This window comes from Saccoglossus kowalevskii, chromosome 9, assembly GCF_978046115.1.
Source record: "Saccoglossus kowalevskii chromosome 9, keSacKowa6.1, whole genome shotgun sequence".
Classification (NCBI taxonomy): Eukaryota; Metazoa; Hemichordata; class Enteropneusta; family Harrimaniidae; genus Saccoglossus; species Saccoglossus kowalevskii.
The window spans coordinates 23844105-23862844 of NC_140649.1; the positions used below are offsets into that span (position 1 = coordinate 23844105).

General features: G+C 34.6%; 1 protein-coding gene across 1 annotated transcript in view; it reads right to left on the reverse strand.

Moving 5' to 3' along the window:
* LOC144341636 (uncharacterized) overlaps nucleotides 1-18389 on the reverse strand; it is a 57674-nt gene extending 39285 nt beyond the window's left edge. Inside the window, exons 1-3 of the mRNA XM_085503316.1 lie at nucleotides 18298-18389; nucleotides 12153-12437; nucleotides 7074-7319 (exon numbers count right to left, since the gene is read on the reverse strand). Of these exons, the coding sequence (XP_085359442.1) occupies nucleotides 7074-7319; nucleotides 12153-12437; nucleotides 18298-18346 (580 nt within the window). The 5' untranslated portion in view covers nucleotides 18347-18389. The remainder of the gene's footprint in view (nucleotides 1-7073; nucleotides 7320-12152; nucleotides 12438-18297) is intronic.
* Nucleotides 18390-18740: the final 351 nt, after the last annotated feature.

The following is an 18740-nucleotide window of genomic DNA, read 5'->3' on the forward strand; positions in this document are numbered from 1 at the left end:
TGCACACACTGGAGCTAGAATGTCTTCATCGAATATAGCATTACCTGGTGCCACCTTTATTTCATGTGTAAACACTGCATTTTATTTATTTATTTTTTTTAAATTCAAGATTTTATATCGCGGGGAAACACTAGAAAAAATTAAGTGGGAACAATTCTGTGGGAACAAAAGCAGATATAAACATTGAAATCATGACTACATATACTATCCAGTTGTGAATGCAGTCGTATTGGCTGTGACTTCTATATATAAATACTATGTGGGATGAAGTCAACTTTCCTGATCACAATTTTTAGTTCCTTGTTGTACTTAATATGAACTATATTTATATTAATGTTCCAACACAACATGAATGTATAGAAGTTCTCAAATATATATATATATATATATATATATATATAGATAGATATATATAGATATATATATATATATATATAGCAACATTTGAAAAGAGGTATGAAACTGCATTGTACTACCTGTCACTTTTTGTATTTATATTCATAATGGAAACATCTATAAGCTACACTTATCTTTTTGTCAGATCCTGGAGCACATAATATCTGGTTCTCGTTATCAGCAGTATAAATGACTTATTTCTACAAATTTTACAAATATCTTGGAAATGCTAGTTACACCAAAATCGAACTTCGTTGATATGGACAGGCTAATAACATTGCAGAAATAAATTGTTCCCACTTTATTTATTTGGCTAAAGAAAAATAGTTTCACCACTTATGTGGGACGTGGTTACTGTATGATCAAGCACACAACAGAATTCCAATATATTCAGAGTGACTCCCAATGTACAAATGAGCGTTACTAGATATTATATAAACTAGTTTATACCACAGACAATAAAATAAACATGAAACAAACTAAATAATAATTATGATGGCTGACAAAGTAATAATTATAAATGTAAATAATGGAATGTTTAATTATAAAGAATTCCTGCACATACAATAAACAACAAAAAATACAATAAACTGGAATATCTGTTTGTGTACGTATATGCGTGTAATATCGCGTTACCGTTTCTTTCAATGATTCATCGTTATAATTAACATATGAGTAGACTGTCAACAACACAATTAGCTTGGTATACTATGACGTAATGTTGTACGGGATAATAGTCTATTACATTTAGAGTAGAAGGTCAAACGCAAATCTTGTCTCAAGTACTCGATTTTATAAACATTTGTGTGACTTTTATTATTTTTGATATATTTTACTCAAATCCGTACCGCGTAATGTCTAGTTTGCCTGTCATCGCCATATTACGCAGACAACAAGAGATAACTCCCCACAGAGTCTGCCTGAAAATTTTGGAAATGTTTTAAATGGGAAATTATTCGTCAAGAATCAAAGTGCCGATGGAGTTTCAAAATCAACCGCGTCCATAATTTGCCAGAAGCTGACGTAGACTGGCAGTTAAAACAATTAAACAGTAGGTGTCGAAACTTGACTCACGTCACTTAGCACATTGGATTGTATAAAAAACCAAACCGGGATTATATTTGAAAGACATTCTACTAATGCTATCGGCAAAAAGTATTGCGACCATACATCGGGCTATAACATAGATCTTGCGTTTTATCAGAAAGGAAATCACTATGGTGTGTTGCCATAGAATCAATTTTTATGCAAAAATCATTATAATATGTAAATTGCGATATGAATTTCGTTTATGATAGTATCACTCGGCCAATAAACAGCCGTCATTGTCATTGTAAGCTGTAGACTTTCATTTATGCCAATATGCCTGATCTAGGGGCTTGTTCCAATCTCGACTTGTTTGCAGTGAATTATTTTGTCAGCATGAACCTGAAAATTAGTATTAATGATATTCATTGGAACGGTTGCTACTAGTAAATATTGCCATGCTCTTTGTCTGGTTTTGTTGTCTCGTCTATAACTAGTGAACATCTTTTAAAAAATATATATTACATTGAAACTCTTGTGTTATGAGATGGTATGTAAATTATTTTTAAAAAAATGGCGTGGTTAAATAGTCGTTCCTTATTTTTGTGTTTGGATCATTTTTATATAAATGAAATAAATTTAAATTAATTCAGTGTTTTTAATACAGAGAATTTCAAGTGGAAGTTTCAAAAATATTTAGCCCAATAATTAATAAGCATATTCATATAATATACGTGCACAAGGTGTACCTCATTGATAATCAGCCATGAGTAACATCACGCAACGGTTTTGTAGACACCAGCCCCTGTACAATGGTATGCACGAGTGCCGTCCAAATCCACCAATCAGCGAGACTGGGTTGTTGTTCATTCATATCGTGTGCCGCATGCACCTTCTCGCGGGTACCATCCAATCAGTGGACTTGACAAACGTATATACGTTTGCACGTTTGAATAGGTTGCGTGTCAGGTATATCCCCCGCCTAAGTCGACTCCGTCATGGTTTTGTTCAGTCAGTTCAGTCTCGATATGCATTTGCTGTGTTATTACAGTATAGTTTTGATTAATAAAAAGATACAGCATCCCAGAATATAGCGCTCCAATCCTATGTGAGGTATAATAACATAATTCTTGACAATCATAATAAACTAAAGGTATTTATAGTCCTAACATTCTAAGTCACCCGATACTTCTTGACCTGAGGTCAACCCGTTAATTTGCCTACATGATGTAGCAGATGTGTACTTATCTTTAAATGTATATTCAGAGAACAAATTTAAAAAAGAGCATTTGTCTTTTAATGTATACTTTGCTCTATTTCTGCGAATCAAATAATCAAAACACAATGAATCTCATCTCCGTAAAACCCACCAATGAAAATTGTAATGACAACTCTCACGCGAATAACAACGTCCATTAACACGGCGCTGCTTCTGTAGCTGAGGAACCGTAGATGACAAGTCATTTCATATTTACTCTATATTTTGCGATACGTTTAAATACGTCCTTACAACACATACATTAATTTTTTACTGTTTTTCATGAACGAGTTTTTCAGCGAAGACATTACAATTCAGTTAATTCGCACATATCAATGTAGTTGCCATATTGACTTTTAGCCCAAGTGTACACAAACTCCTAACGGCTCAAATCACACGAATGTTGTATTTGCAGCGCCATCACACGGCAGAACAAAACGTTTGCGAAAACTCGGAAAAAGTCAATTTGAGAACGGGAACTGGAGATTTAAGCACAAATTTAGAAATGTTATATTTGGTAAACACGGAATGAACGCATGTCACTGTTGATACAGATTATGAAAATATTTGGCGGTGATTTATATCTGTATATTAATAATTGTTGTTCTGTTGTATTCTTTATTGCGCATGAATTCAGTGTCAATTACATACATTGAAACATATTGGATTCGGCATTAGGAGGTTTCATATTGAAAATTTAGGCTTGACTAAATTTCGTGTGTGAGCATGAACATTAATATTTGGGTCAGTTTAAATAAGTTACGCACGGAAACTGGACCGGTCCTAATTTTAATTCCTAAGACAGGTCAGCCTAAATGCAGTACGAACAAAAGCCGGATTACGTAATCGTCATTATTCTTGACTAAATGAATGCAAAGACCAATTAAGGTAGCGAGAAGGTTTTGTGGCGTTTTTAAATAAAACATTCTCTGTCTGTTGTCTCGTTCAGAACAGTAATTTAGGTTATATATATCAAAAGACTAAGTATAGAGGTGCAAGTTCGCACAAACTGGACAGACATTGTTTACATAATGACCACGTGACATCAAAAATGGCGAACCTTGTAAAAATGACTAAGTACGCGATTGCGAGAGCACACTGCGGAATTTCCTGGTGAAATTTAAGTTATGCATTGTCCGTAATCAAGTCCATTGAAATGCGTCTCCGATAATCAAAAGACCTATTATTCCGATTTCCATGCAGGTTTGTTTTTTTGTTCCCAAATTATTTCATACTTGGCACCTTTAACAGACTATTATTCTGTGACAAAGCATTTTCTTTAAAAACCCAGACATATTTCGCACCATCATTATCTTTTGAACGATAACTGCGAGTTTGAATGTCCTAGTCCGAACGCACTTGATTTGGCGGCGGTCCCAATGAGTCGTTCTCGATCAAAACTTCAACTCGAGAAAAACGCGAAAAACAGTTTTGGTTAATAAAACACTGTAGATTTGCTGCATTATTATAAATATACACTAAAAATGGCCAAACATATTAACCACTGATATCATAGAACTCATAAAGAGTGTCAGATAATGAATAATTTCAAGCTCGAGCGTGAAAAATGAAGAAAACTGCTGGCATTTGAGTCCGTACTCCAGGAACGTTCGGGTTTTCCATTGTTATGCAAACGAACAACGAGGGATAATCCTCTGACAAACATTACTGTCCCACTGTACACGCTGACAGTTTACAAACAAGCTAATCCTTCAAGTGTCTCAGATAAGACATCTAATAAAACGGTTTTCATGGTGAAACAAAATGGCCGATGTTTGAAAAAAAATTGCTGTGTCAGAGTGCAACACTGAGTGTCAGATTTTTTAACTATATATAATTATATGCATGCAACCTGACCCTTTGACCTCGATTTGGCGTGGACTGAATATTTTATTTTAAACAATATTCTGACGTGAAATACGTATTTCAACACAAGTACGACATAGTTGTCTGGGGTTTCTTTCCTGATTGTTGAGTCTTCGCAATGTGTTTTGTATAATTATTGTTGTTTTCCCCCGATGCTGAAGGACCGTAAAGCTAAATGGCAGTTACATGCATGGGCTGAGTGAAATAAAATATTTCTAAGCCTAAAATAAAACCTAATATTACACCTCTTTGTGTATTTGTTAATTTTACATATGTTTGTCATGACAGTATGTTTGTAAATATCTAGAAAAATATCGTCTTTCGTTGATAATTTCGATTGTTTGTTTGGAATGTCGATCCCCATTGGTTTCTCCATACTGAGTTTAGGAAGGGCGTCGATCAACACCGCGACAATCAGCCGAGAGAAGACAAACATTGACCGTAATTCATGGAGATCATGTCCGTAATTTGTGGGCTGAAACCCCAAATAATTAATCAAGTATTATTATTTTAATATATATTTTATTTTACATCGCAAAACTAAACCATGCCCAAAACAGAGCTAGAGTTGTTCGCGGTGAAACAACCGCATTGAAGACGATGCAACTTCAACTAGCCATTTCTTACCTTGAAATAAAAAAAATAAAAATTCGAAGAGCATCGGGGAAAATATTAATAATCATCCTTATCAATCGCTTGCTTTATTTTATTCGAATCCATGAAATTCACGATTTTTTTACATTTGTTGGCAACTTCCGCGCTAAAAAAGATTGAAAATGTGGGTGTGGTTATTTTGCAAAGTCCTGTTAATAATACGGACAAATATGGTTCTGTGACCCAGTTCGTGCTCCGATCAGGTGACTCTCAGCCAATCAATGATGTTGTAACAAAGCATATTTGACGCTAATTGAAGGGTCGTCGTACAATCCAATCACCGGCGTCGATTCACATAGTTGTTTGTGCTGTGACAGGCTTCAAAATTATTCGCTGAAAAACATATATTTTGACAAACTGATGGAATTTGACCTTAGTCCAAAAAGAAAATACTAGGCTAAGATACATTAGAGCTCATGCGAATCAGTTTTCTCTGCAAGTTGTGAAATAAAGTAAACCAGAGTAGCGTCGATGATTTTCAGCCCTGAAGGACATTGAATTGTTCATCGACTGGCCACCAAATAGTTATGGCTATAACTAAATTTGACACGTTTTTCTTTTAAGCCCAATAAATTATTCATACATGTCAAGCTCTGTTCGATTTTTTCAGGGCATGTGGCCGTTTTTAGTCGAAAATATTGTTTGTGGGAACACTTTTGCGGTACGTATACAGTATAGACCGAGCTCATTCAATGATCGTGACTTAATTTTAAAAATTGAATGTCAAATTTTACCAGACGTGGACCGATGTGGATACGATATCGTTATTTTTGGAATTAATCACTAACATTTCCTCGTTTCTCTGCTCTGTCAAAAGGAGTTACCTAGGCTTTTTTCACGTAACTGTCTCATTAAAATAAAAATAAAAAAATTACATCTAGAACAAGCACCCAAAACACGTAACAAGAGGTCCCAGTTTAGTTGCTTTCACGATACAAGTGTAATACAGCTATTAGATTTGAAGTGTCGTTCAGAATGTAATAAAGTTAATACTAGTTGTATGTTCACACTTCACTATCAAAACCACCATTTCGACCACCCATGTGCCAGTTTTCAGTGTTTGGGCGAGCGGTCAATGTTTTCAATAAGCGAGCGAGCGAAAAAAAAAAACGCGATTAAAATGCGACCGGTTTCCGGTCGGACAAGACCGCGTGGTCGGAAATTAAGCGATAAGCGGTCGATGTAAAAGCGGAAGGTTGGGCGAAATGAATACTGTATGACCATGTTTCTCCGACGAAGTCTCGACTGACAATAATGCTGACAATGGACGTTAGATAAACACGCATTTGCAACTGGAAGCTTATCACCCGTTATATCAGAATCGTCAACAACAGAGTATACAGACACGATTTTATCATTTAATTCCTTCCAAAGATAAACACTATGCAAATATCCACGAAACGGCAGTTGTAGTCTTTTCTGCTAGTGTTTTAAAACACTAATTTGAGCAACGTTATTTCGCAATTTCGATCTTTTGTAAACCTGGGGTGATGTATCAAGGTCTAAAGTAACCGTTTTATCAATTTTTGAAAAATCAAGAAAAAAGTGAAAATTTCCCTTCTCGCTACCTTAAGATTGTTACATTTGTTGCGCATTCTCAAAACCTTTCTTCACAATCGCAATATCAATGGTAGACTGGCACAGTCTGGGCGATTTATTTCTTTTTAAATTTAAAATTAAATAAAAAAATGAAGATGTTAACGCAAAATCCCCAAATATGAATGTATTTGTATATGTATGATATCATGTTTCGTTTTTGTGTTATGACCTGTGTTAAATGGAAAGTATGAATAAGAATAGCAAATATTTATCAGATTTCGATCAAATGAGTGGAGTAATGAAATGACTATTATGCAAAACCATGTGAACTTACGTCTAACAATAAGTCTCATAAAACCATTTAATCCATGTTGTCGTTGTTGTTGAGTAGTATAACATTCATAAATTCCAGCATCTGATGGTTTAGCTGATGTAATAGTAATACTACTTTGTCCATTCCATGCTTCTATATCCACACCATTATGTTTCCAAATCAATCCAGTTTTTGATGTGGTCATTGTCAATATTACATCATCTCCCCAACTCACTGTCTTGGTTTGACTCTCCGGCTTTATTTCAGCTGTAAAAAAGAAAAAGGAGTTGAAATTCACTGTAACACCTCACAAATCATTGAAAGTTTCACAACCCCTCTCTCCTTCTATACTCTGGTTATGGTTTGATCTACTCACCTTCTGATGCTACTTGTACTGTTTGTATTGACACATCTGAAGTATTACAGTAATATACACCTGGTCTACCTGTATCTGTAGGTAAGTTGAGTTGCATTGTATAGCCATATCTGCTGTTATGGTTTGACCTACTCACCTTGTGATGCTACTTGTACTGTTTGTATTGACACATCTAAAGTATCACAGTAATATACACCTGGTTTACCTGTATCTGTAGGTAAGTTGAGCTGTATTGTATAGCCATATCTGCAGCTATGGTTTTATCTACTCACCTTTTGATGCTACTTGTACTGTCTGTATTTACACATCTGAAGTATTACAGTAATATACACCTGGTTTACCTGTACCTGTAGGTAAGTTGAGCTGTATTGTATAGCCATATCTGCAGCTATGGTTTGATCTACTCACCTTCTGATGCTACTTGTACTGTTTGTGTTGACACATCTGAAGTATTACAGTAATATACACCTGGTTTACCTGTACCTGTAGGTAAGTTGAGTTGTATTGTATAGCCATATCTGCAGCTATGGTTTGATCTACTCACCTTCTGATGCTACTTGTACTGTTTGTATTGACACATCTGAAGTATTACAGTAATATACACCTGGTCTACCTGTACCTGCAGGTAAGTTGAGTTGTATTGTATAGCCATATATGTTGTTATGGTTTGATCTACTCATATTTTGATGCTACTTGTACTGTCTGTATTTACATATCTGAAGTATTACAGTAATATACACCTGGTCTACCTGTAGGTGAGTTGAACTGTATTGTATAGCCATATCTGCAGCTATGGTTTGATCTACTCACCTTCTGATGCTACTTGTACTGTTTGTATTGACACATCTGAAGTAATACAGTAATATACACCCAGTCTACCTAAAGGGATTTTTCCAAACAAAAAACGACGAATTCGGCCGAATTTTGTTTTCGGTTGGCTTAATATAACCCCAACGGACCGTATTTTTGTGAAAGATTGGTATTTTTGTCCTGATTTGTGGGAATCTGAAAAACGCGTTTCACAACTTGTCTCTTATTTAGTTTTATGCGTCATTCAATATGGCGGCCTCCATATAGTGAATATCGTATTTATTTTATTATCATGTGTGCGCCAGCTGACTGTGGGTATCACATATGTTGTAAATACATAATACAAATGCAGTATGACAATTGGTTAGTAATGACGTGTCGTTTTCGTAACACACACTCACTCAATATCTACAGTGAAGCCAAAAAAATCTCCATTCGACCTTTTTGACACGCAGAATTTGGATCTAGTGTAAGAACACAATTAACTGTAGTTTTGACATAATTGGACTTCAGAATTGTAAAAAATCGAATTAATGATAAAGAAGACAATTGAATTGTGCACAAAATATTAAAACTGGCGCTTCTGGCAAAAACAGCCCATATAACTTATGATGATATAAAATACAAAAGTTAGATTGTGTTTAAAAAAGTTAACTTCAACTTTTATAATGGTCCAATCTAGGCTGTCATTAAATTTCAACTATACCTGTTTTTTTTTCTTTTAATAAAGAAAATATGATGCGACGCTGAGTTACAGTGAAACAAACAAGGGATTTTTAATATTGATGAGCATTTCATAAACGTCATAGGTTAATTCACATATCACGGGATTTGATTGGCGGATCATGCTTACATATAACTTTAAATTTAATCAAGATTACCGTTAATGACATGCCGACAAGAACATGCATCACAGCCGTCTTATTCGAGTCGACGACTCGAAGTCATTTGCATTGTATGTGAGTCAACTATAGAACAATTGGACACCATGGAAGATTGTTAAAAGCTTTCTAGTAGACGCTTGCCTGTCAAGAAATTGAGTTGGCAGTTAGTGATTTAATAGACCAACACTAGCACAATCAACACGACTAGAAGTGTTTGCATCAACTTCCTCGCATTGGTATTCTCGCAGCGATGTATTATCTATTATCTAATTAAGTGCAACTTTGACGTTGTCTTTCAATGCCATCATAAAAAAATCGTGTCATCATCTCAAAGAATATTGTGAAATTCAAGCGATCGAAATTTCAGTTTTGGCGCGTTTTTTTAAGAATTGTCGAGACGATAGTTTGCTTATGGAAATTTTCCACCAATTATATCCTTGATGCTGAATGAATATTAATTAGCCTGTCAATCATTACATCATCCCCCGACTCTCAGACTGGCGACAACCATCAACGGCGTCGTAAGCGGACGTCTAGAAGTGACAGAAGTCCATTGTCTGTTAACTCTGCTTTTGCAGTAATCCGGAATCACCAGAAGTTGCATTACTTAACATTACAAAGGGATTTAAATTCGTATAATATATTACTTGAATACGTTAATGAAGTAATCGGTGTTCATTATCTCAGAGAAATGACGAAAATGCCTACAAGCTTCGAAAACGTAAACAGACGCCCCTTTAGTTGACAACTGTTGCTAACCGACAATGATTTTATTTATTGTTTAAATATGACGTCGTTTGTCAACGACGACTGCCATTTCAAATGGTAGAACCTAGAAGGTACTACAAAGCATGCGGCAACGTATTTAAAAAGAACAGTACTGTATATTTCACCTATATTTTAACAATATGAACAACTACTACAACAAAGCAGTCAGAACATTCTTGTGCCAGTCGAATTAAACTGGTTTCCACTTCGACCAGGACACAGCAACTGACGGGTATTAATTTGGCACAAACAAATATATCACATTCAACATCAAAAGTGCCGAGCACATGACGTGTACTGATGTAACGGTCCAAATTTGTTCAATTACGGTTAATATAAAAATTACTCGCGTACCATCCTGTATCCAATATGTATACTATGACGATATAATGGATATATAGATATCCTGCAATGTACATATGGTCTCAACCCTGGATTACAATCCGGTATCTTATTAATACGCAATATAATTTGGATTGTGACCTCCAGAAACATCACCAATATTCATGGATGTGCATTATGTATTATGTCTGCTTCTGGTTTTTTCTGCCTTTTTTAAACCGTACAAACCATTCGAGTTTTTGTCATTCTGTGCAAGTTTTTAACGTCTGTTAACTATTAGCTCATGTTAGAAACAATAGAATAAACAGCCAATAAAGTAGTCAAGGTGTTAAAATTAAATTATTTACTAGCAAATCAAATTTTCTATATGCATGTCTCTAACGCATGATTTTTGGTTCATTTAGGGAAATATCTACGGCTAACATTAATAATACAAATATTCAAAACGTATCAGTTCCAATCCGTACTATTTGGATAATTTGTAGCCAATTTATATTAAGTGCAGCTATCGAAACTCTAACAGAAGATAATATTGGAAACGAAGCTGCTCGCAACCTACAACAAAATATATACGTTGATGACGTCATCACCGGATGTAGCAACATCTAAGAAGCCATACAAGGAGTCAACTCTTGGCAACGTACAGCTGTCTCAGTTTTCAAGTCATTATGATTTACTAATTGTTTGTTCCAATTCTAGTTAATTATGACCAGTAAACTTCACAAAATACATGACACTTTCTCTCAGCTATACCTGATATTATACTCGCCAATAACGGAGATATTTTTCGCCATGGTGGTGGTTGTGAGGAATTTTGAAATAAAAACATAAACGCACTTAAATGACGAGAATCAAAATTATCACTATTGTGACTACTCGAGTTTCTATCACTGATTAATGGCAAAAACTGTCTGGTCTGAATTCAACATAAATGAGCGGGATAATTTCAATATAGCATTAATCAAACAATTATCACCAATGACGACAAAACAGAAATGTTAGCCTTTAAAGACAATTGACCAGAATACCTAACATCTGTTTCCTGGTATTTCTCTAGCCAATATTTTATTGAGATGATTGTCTTCAACATGAATCCCAGGCCACGTAACACGATCACCTTTTTTTGTACATTGTATTTGTTAATTATTTCTTCCAGTGAGCACGCTGTCGTCCAATATAAAAGGCCAGATATATTTGGCTGTAGCTTAAACGAGATTTGAACGGTTTTTCTCTGAAATATTGGGTCATATCCTCGTGTGCGTTCGCAATTACCAACGATTTTAAAACACCGCCAACAGATAAATAATATATCTAAATAAATTAAAAAGAAAGTGAATGATAAAAATTATTTAAAAAAAAACATATTCAAAATATAAAAAAAATAAAGCCCAAACTAAGAACTAATTAAATCAGATTGGGTTTAAATTGGAGTTTCGATCGCGACAACATAAGCGTAAAACAGCCCGAAACTTCGGGTCCCCCGCACCAAAACGATACATTACTGGTAACAGTGCGATTATATACTGGTGCGTATTCGAAACTGTTACCTATATGAAGAAAATATAATTGCTGAAGACCTAAACTAAGTCACCAACATTGATATCTCCCTTAGTTTTCAGAGAACGTCACTAACGTAGAAATACACGTAGATATACACTGCGCATGTTATCGCAAAATCCAAAGTCGCGTCAATTAACTTTCAGACGTCAGCAAAAATGGACAGAATTAATTAATTATCATAATTTTCATTTTTAAAGAATACTACTAGAATCCTGTAAGATTACTCTACATGTATTAGAAGATGAAATTATAGCTTGGCATCAATAACATTTAAATTATATAATAACATTTCGAATTTAGTATAAATATTATAATATTATAGTGGTATGAATACAAACAATAATAATAACATATACTCACCTTGTAATGCCACAAGAACGGTTTGTAACCTAAAATCTGAATGATCACAGTAGTATACACCAGGTAGATCAGAGCCAGCTTTGATGGTCATTATCCATGCAAAACCACCAAGGTTTGTATAAGACACATCACTTGGCAGTGCATCCCCTGTACCTGTATCTGTTACTCTACCAAATGTAAATGATATTGTCTTATCACTACCAGCCGAGAATCCACCAATGTCAGTACTGTCAGTCTTACTTGGTAATGCTTTGTAATTGTAGATTGTAATGTCCTTATACGCAACTAATGAAAGAACAACAGAACGGTCATAACAAGTATCAAAATAAGAATATGTGATAAAACCTCAACAATCAATATATTGAAATGTTATATGAAGTCACTTGGCTGTATCTATAACAATGTACGTAAATGTATATGACAGTTTTTGAGAATATGTGTAAACTATCAGTAAGTTTCAAAGTTGAAAATATACAAAAATGGTGCACGTGTGCAATATACTAGAATGAAAGCTGATTAATGTTTCATATTTGACAGAATAAGAAATTGGCTAAGATTGGATAATTAAATAAGACATTAAGCCGTTAAAATAACTATTTGGATGTCGTCGTTTTATTGGCCTTCGCAGACGAGGTCTGCCGAAGGCTTATAGATTGGGTTCCGCCCGTCCGCCCGTCCGTTCGTCTGTCTTTTACCTCTTATAACTTTGATATGCTCTGTCCAATTTTTTTCCAAGTTGGTGCAAATGTAATTCTCAATGCCATACATATGCACGCCAAGTATTTTTTTGATTCGCCAAAGTTTCATTGTGTTTTTCTGTGATTTTCAACATTTTACTAGTACAAGTGCCGAAATTTGCCAGAAAAATCCAAGTTTTAACGACATCTCGCAAGAGAACTGGCATACCGTATTGCGCATGCGCCAGTCCAACCGCTGAGGAAATCGCCGTCGATTTCGTCTGAAGATATTGTATTCCGGGACTGTATCAATCTTTGCACAAGGCTTACATACATTAAATTCTATCTCAAAGGTAAGACACTGTACTTATGGTATTTATTATGAACTTTGTGTCCTGACTTTAGTGAGGAACTAGCGATCGCACAGTGTCACACTTTGCCAGAAAACAGTCCTGCTATTTGTTCAAGAACTGGTTATGAAACGTGTAAATCGAAAGTTTATCTTGTCATTTAGGAGGCTTGGGAATAACGTTTGGCATATAAAATACTGGAATAATAAAAACGTAAAAGTTTAGAACAGGCTGATCGTGATTCTGTTATGTACGATTGCTATTTCCGGTGTTCATTGGTAACTACTAGCAGATTGAAACTTGGTTTCGTTACGACATATTAGACTAGAATTATCGAGAAAACACAAGTCAAGTTCGGCCAACCGTGACTGCTTGAAAGCAATGATGAAATTGAAAAGTACTGTAATTCAATATCAATGAATCTATCATCACTTTTAAATTACCTTTGAAGTAAATATGATACCCGAGTGCGTTACTAAACTCTTGACCGGAACCTCCATGCTCCATGCGGTGTTGACGTTTCTCGGTAAATCGAACCTCTGTCAACAGAGACACATCTTACCAATCGGCTATTTATTTCGGTACTGAAGTCACGGTGGCAATTTCAATGTTTAGCTACCATAATTTATCTCCATTATGAGCAGGAAAATAAATTACGGACCTCGATTGAGATGGATTTAACGGCGGCCATGTTTTTAAGGGATATGTGAAACAATATTAGGGAGAGGGTCAAATTCAAGTAATCCTCAATTTTAATGATGTTGACTTAATAGTCATAATTTTCTTTTCAAAACTTCGGATATTATTTTATATATTATTTTAATACAACTACAATATGTTAATTAGAATGCAAATTAACATGCAAATTAGCAGCCAATCTGAGACAATTCAATCCAGTTCAAAGGAAATTTGATTTACACTTAGGTTACATGATCACTATCTCTGCTGATTAGTTTTTGTGCACTTCTATCTGATTTTATATTAAATGTATTTTTTTTGTATTTTTCTCAATAGTTTTTTATTTCTTTTGATAGCTTGGCATCCATTTGGTTCAGCTCAAGTGAAATTTTCGGCATATCCCTGGTCAGATTTTAGTGACATTGAAAACACAAGTACTCTGGCTTTTTGCACATTCTTAATATTTTATTTTTGCAGTCCAGTAAATATTATTTTGACAACTTTGTAGAGTGGAAACAGACTGTTGAATTAGTTATTCCTAGACTTTGGTAGAACATGTTTAAAATAGTACAGTGTGAACTGCAATTTCTTTCTGGCTGGTATAAATTTATTAAGTAATATTTTTTCATACTAAAAAGACTCAAATATCTTTTTTAATCAAATCTAACAGCCAATGGGAGCACATAAGCTACAACCTCTGCTTACTTTGGGCTAAATGTGTTTTTTTTCAGGTGCAGAGCCAGATTGTTTTTTCTCAGAAAGCAAAGCCACTGGAACTGCATGTATTACAAAAACATACCGGTACTATTCACTGCGTGTCTGACAATTGTATAAAGTTTCACAGGTCCTCTTTTTTTTACTTTGAGAAGTTCTGTCAACGAAAGCATAAATATGTGTTTCTCTGTACATACAATTTCACACGATTTGTTAATATTAATGTATGATAATATTTTTCTGGATTTTTGCACTTTATTTGTATCATTGTCGTATGAGAAGTAATATTATCCTTATTAGAGACATTGAAACTAATCCAGGGCCACAAACTAGTTTATCCGAACAGACACAACACTGACTTATTTGCAAATCTGATTTGTATACTTCCTTGTCAGTTTACCTGTTGTACTGGTTTGGTGCTATCTGGTTTCCTTGCTGAGAATATTGCTGACCTGGATGGAGAGTGCTATAAACTTGAAAATGCCATAGAAATCACGTTTGCCCATTTATGTCCATGCAACTTTAGAATGACAAGTAACGAAGGCAGTGTCATTCATGACTTCTTTAGATAAGTGCTATGGAAACATACGTAGCCATGATAGTAGTAACATTGGCTGCGTGTCATAACTGGTGTGCATAGTTGTCATATTATTTAGAATGACATAACAGAAACTGTTGAAGTCACGTAACGCAACTCCGATATGATTTCTTCTTTTGTCCACTCTCATGAATTAACAGCAAAACCGCAATGTACGAAGCGAAATGTTACCACATTATAGCTTGTGAATATACTCTAGGAGGCACATAGGCGTACTAGTTACTCCAATATTATAAAATGACTTAATGTCATCAGCCTGCATGTTTGGGACTTTAGGTAACTGTAAGTTTGTTTGTTTGGGCTTGTCTTGAAATAAAGTTAATAATAAGTCCTAATGCAAGCCATTCATTACACATATAGTGTGTAGTCTAGGGTTAACAAGAGACTCAATAAGTTCACTGTATACGAATAATGTTTTCTTTACTTTTAAAACAGCGTTCCATGTTTAAAGGCGCATTTATCTCGTTGGAATAACACGTTTTGCAATGAATTGCTGAACAATTAGTACACATAATAGCGACATATAGTAATAAAAAAAGATACATTTCACCAAGTTTTATGACAACTGGATGGCTGGAAACTCATCATGTTAAAATGCATGTTTTTACTCATTACCTATATATATATGGTATGCTGTAATATTTTTAAACGCACGTTTTGTTGTTGGACTCGAATACACGGATACCTTGCTCATTTTGTTGACTAGTAAACTCACTTCATTGTTGTACAGCTGTTACTATGCACACGATTAAGATCTCGATTGAAACAACATTCAAAACGGATTACCTCAGATGAGGACTGTCGAGCATTATTCTATTTTAAACGTGTGTATGCTGGTCAACTGTAGCGTTCGGAAGTATCTCTTTTGAAACTGAAGCCCCGCTTCATTACTGGGTGTGTTTTTCTTATCAGTCTGTATAGAGTACAATTCATATGTATTCAGTTACCTACCTGTTTGTAAAGTTTGGCAAACAAGCACAAGTAAAAATATCAACCCCATGTCCAGTGCGCTTAATCGGTGTAGCTTTTGTTGCTGAAGGTCACGGGATATGTTTATCGCAATGAACACCGGGACTGGGTAACGTGTCTAACACGCCGTCAGTGTGCAAACAGTACTTCAAGTTGATGCTCCATGGGGGTATAGTACAACATCTGAGCGCATTAATTTGGCAATCAATAAAAGTCAGCCGATCATAAGTGTTGTTGAATTTACTTAACATGTATGCGGTCATTCACTGCCTGTGTCTGATTCTGAAGTATTTCAATTTATAGTGCAATAAATGAAAACAGTGTATTTATGGCTGGTAACACAACTATGTTCAGTAGTAATAAACATAATATACGGCTTTTACTGTTGCCACGCAGGTACAAACATATCGCTAATGCTAAGACTATTTAGCTGGTAACAACATACATTAAATACTTTTCAAATTTCCTATATTTCTACGCGTATTACATTATTTCGTTTAGTATTTTCAGAAATAAACGTGACCTATATGTCCCACACAGAATAGTTTCAGCACAGCTCGAGAAACATTTCATAAGAGATAATGCTGGTCCAGGATTTGAATAACACCAGGCCATGGTGTGGATCAAATACTTCATACCACCGTCGAAATAATAAAAACAAATCTATATTGCATTTGCTTATATGAAAATTTTCCACAATTTTATGTCAGATTATAGATACAAATGTAATAATTTTTTTGTCAAAAAGAAAAAGAACAGATCAATTGTGGGGTGCACAAAGTTTCTGCAGATGCTAGATTTTGAAATCTCTGAAAAACACTTTTTTTATATCGAAAATAAAAATGCATTTAATAATGAGACCCATATTAATTAAACATTATTTGTCTAAATTTACGTGTTATACATTCCCAAATGTAGATAATTGTAAATAATTATTGATATGGAATGCATAAAAGATTGCGTCAAAATCCGTCAAAATTGTTTCAACGATCACATCTCAATTGATATTATACAATTTGCATAACTAATTAATGATGGCATGCTCAAAATGTGCAATACCCTGTAGAAAATACCCCAGTCTGCAAATATAAATTTAATAAAACACTTATTGAAAACAAATGTGAGGTCGATAGTTTTAATGATTATTGTTTTAAAAAAACGAAGGCAAAAACATATTAATTTTGTGTAACATGATGTTTACCTATATCTACTCACGTTTTGACTATACAATATTCAATTTATATTATTTAATAAGTAGAAATAATCCAAAAATCTTATTAAGACCAGTCTACGATCACAACTGCGTGAAGTGATAGAAGTGTAATTTAAAATTATAATGTGGAATACTAAGTATCACTCAATGTTTAGATTGTGTGGATAAACCCTTGAAAGCACATAGGCAAACTAGTAACTCTAATATTATAAGATGAATTATTGTTAACACCCTGCATGTTTGAGTGAATATTATGCCGTATAAAAAGCATATACTATAATTATGTATTACTTATTGGTTGATAACATTTTACTTCGCTGCTACATAATTTATGCTTTTTAGAAATGTAAAAAAGATTGTAATCTGACTTCGACCGGTGAGTAAAAATAAAACAGTCAGTCTGTGATCGGAATTTTAAGAACCTCTCTTGAGCGTTTTTGTGGGTCGATTCGCCAGTGCAAGTGTAGCCTACCAAGCGAGTTGACTCGCGCATCCACATATCTAACAGTAACAGTAATGACAAATAGAATCTATAGCACTTTCATCTATAGTTTGTCATTTAAACTTACTAAAATGTGTCATATTTTGAAATGCCTTCCATGACATTTTGATGTATCTAGACTATATGTGCTTTTTAAACAATATTAACAAACTTTAAAAAATTGTCATGTTTCCTCCTTAACTCAACTCAATTCAATACGGTTCGAATTTTGTTTATGGGTTTAACTCGAATTTGAAGAACTCATTTTTAAGCGATCTGCGGGTCGCATATTGTTATTCAAACCAGGAACACATCAAAATTAAGTCAGTCTACTGAACATGTAGTAAACGACCAAAAAGTTTGGAAAGCGGAAGTAAATTCTAAAAACTAAAAACATGTCGTCTTTACTAGGTTTCCTTTTATATCACATACTATGAAGTATACAGCATGTATTCAGTGACCTACCTGTCTGTGAAATCTGATTAACAAGGGCAAGTAGCAGTAACAGCTTCATTTCTGGTGTACTTTTTCAATTAGGTCCGCCTCGACAAGAAGTCATGTGTCAGCAGAATATTACCGCAACGCACACTGGGTAGTTCACCTAAATATAGATCCAGTATCTCAGTGCGTATGCAGTACAGCGCAATGGCGCGTAACTAAATATACAGTAACAATGAAACAGGAGTTTACCTCAGTTATTACATTTCAACTGAATTCTACTTTAGACACGATTAGCGCCAAACATTAATATATAATGCAACTTTAGCTTAACTTTTGTACTGAGGTCGGCAACCTGTATTTAGTCCAGCAGTTCATACAAGTGAGTCACCAAGTATTCTGTCATTGTGTTCAACAATAAAGAGAAACGCTTGAATAATAACCATGCAGTATCTGCTACTGCTACTTGA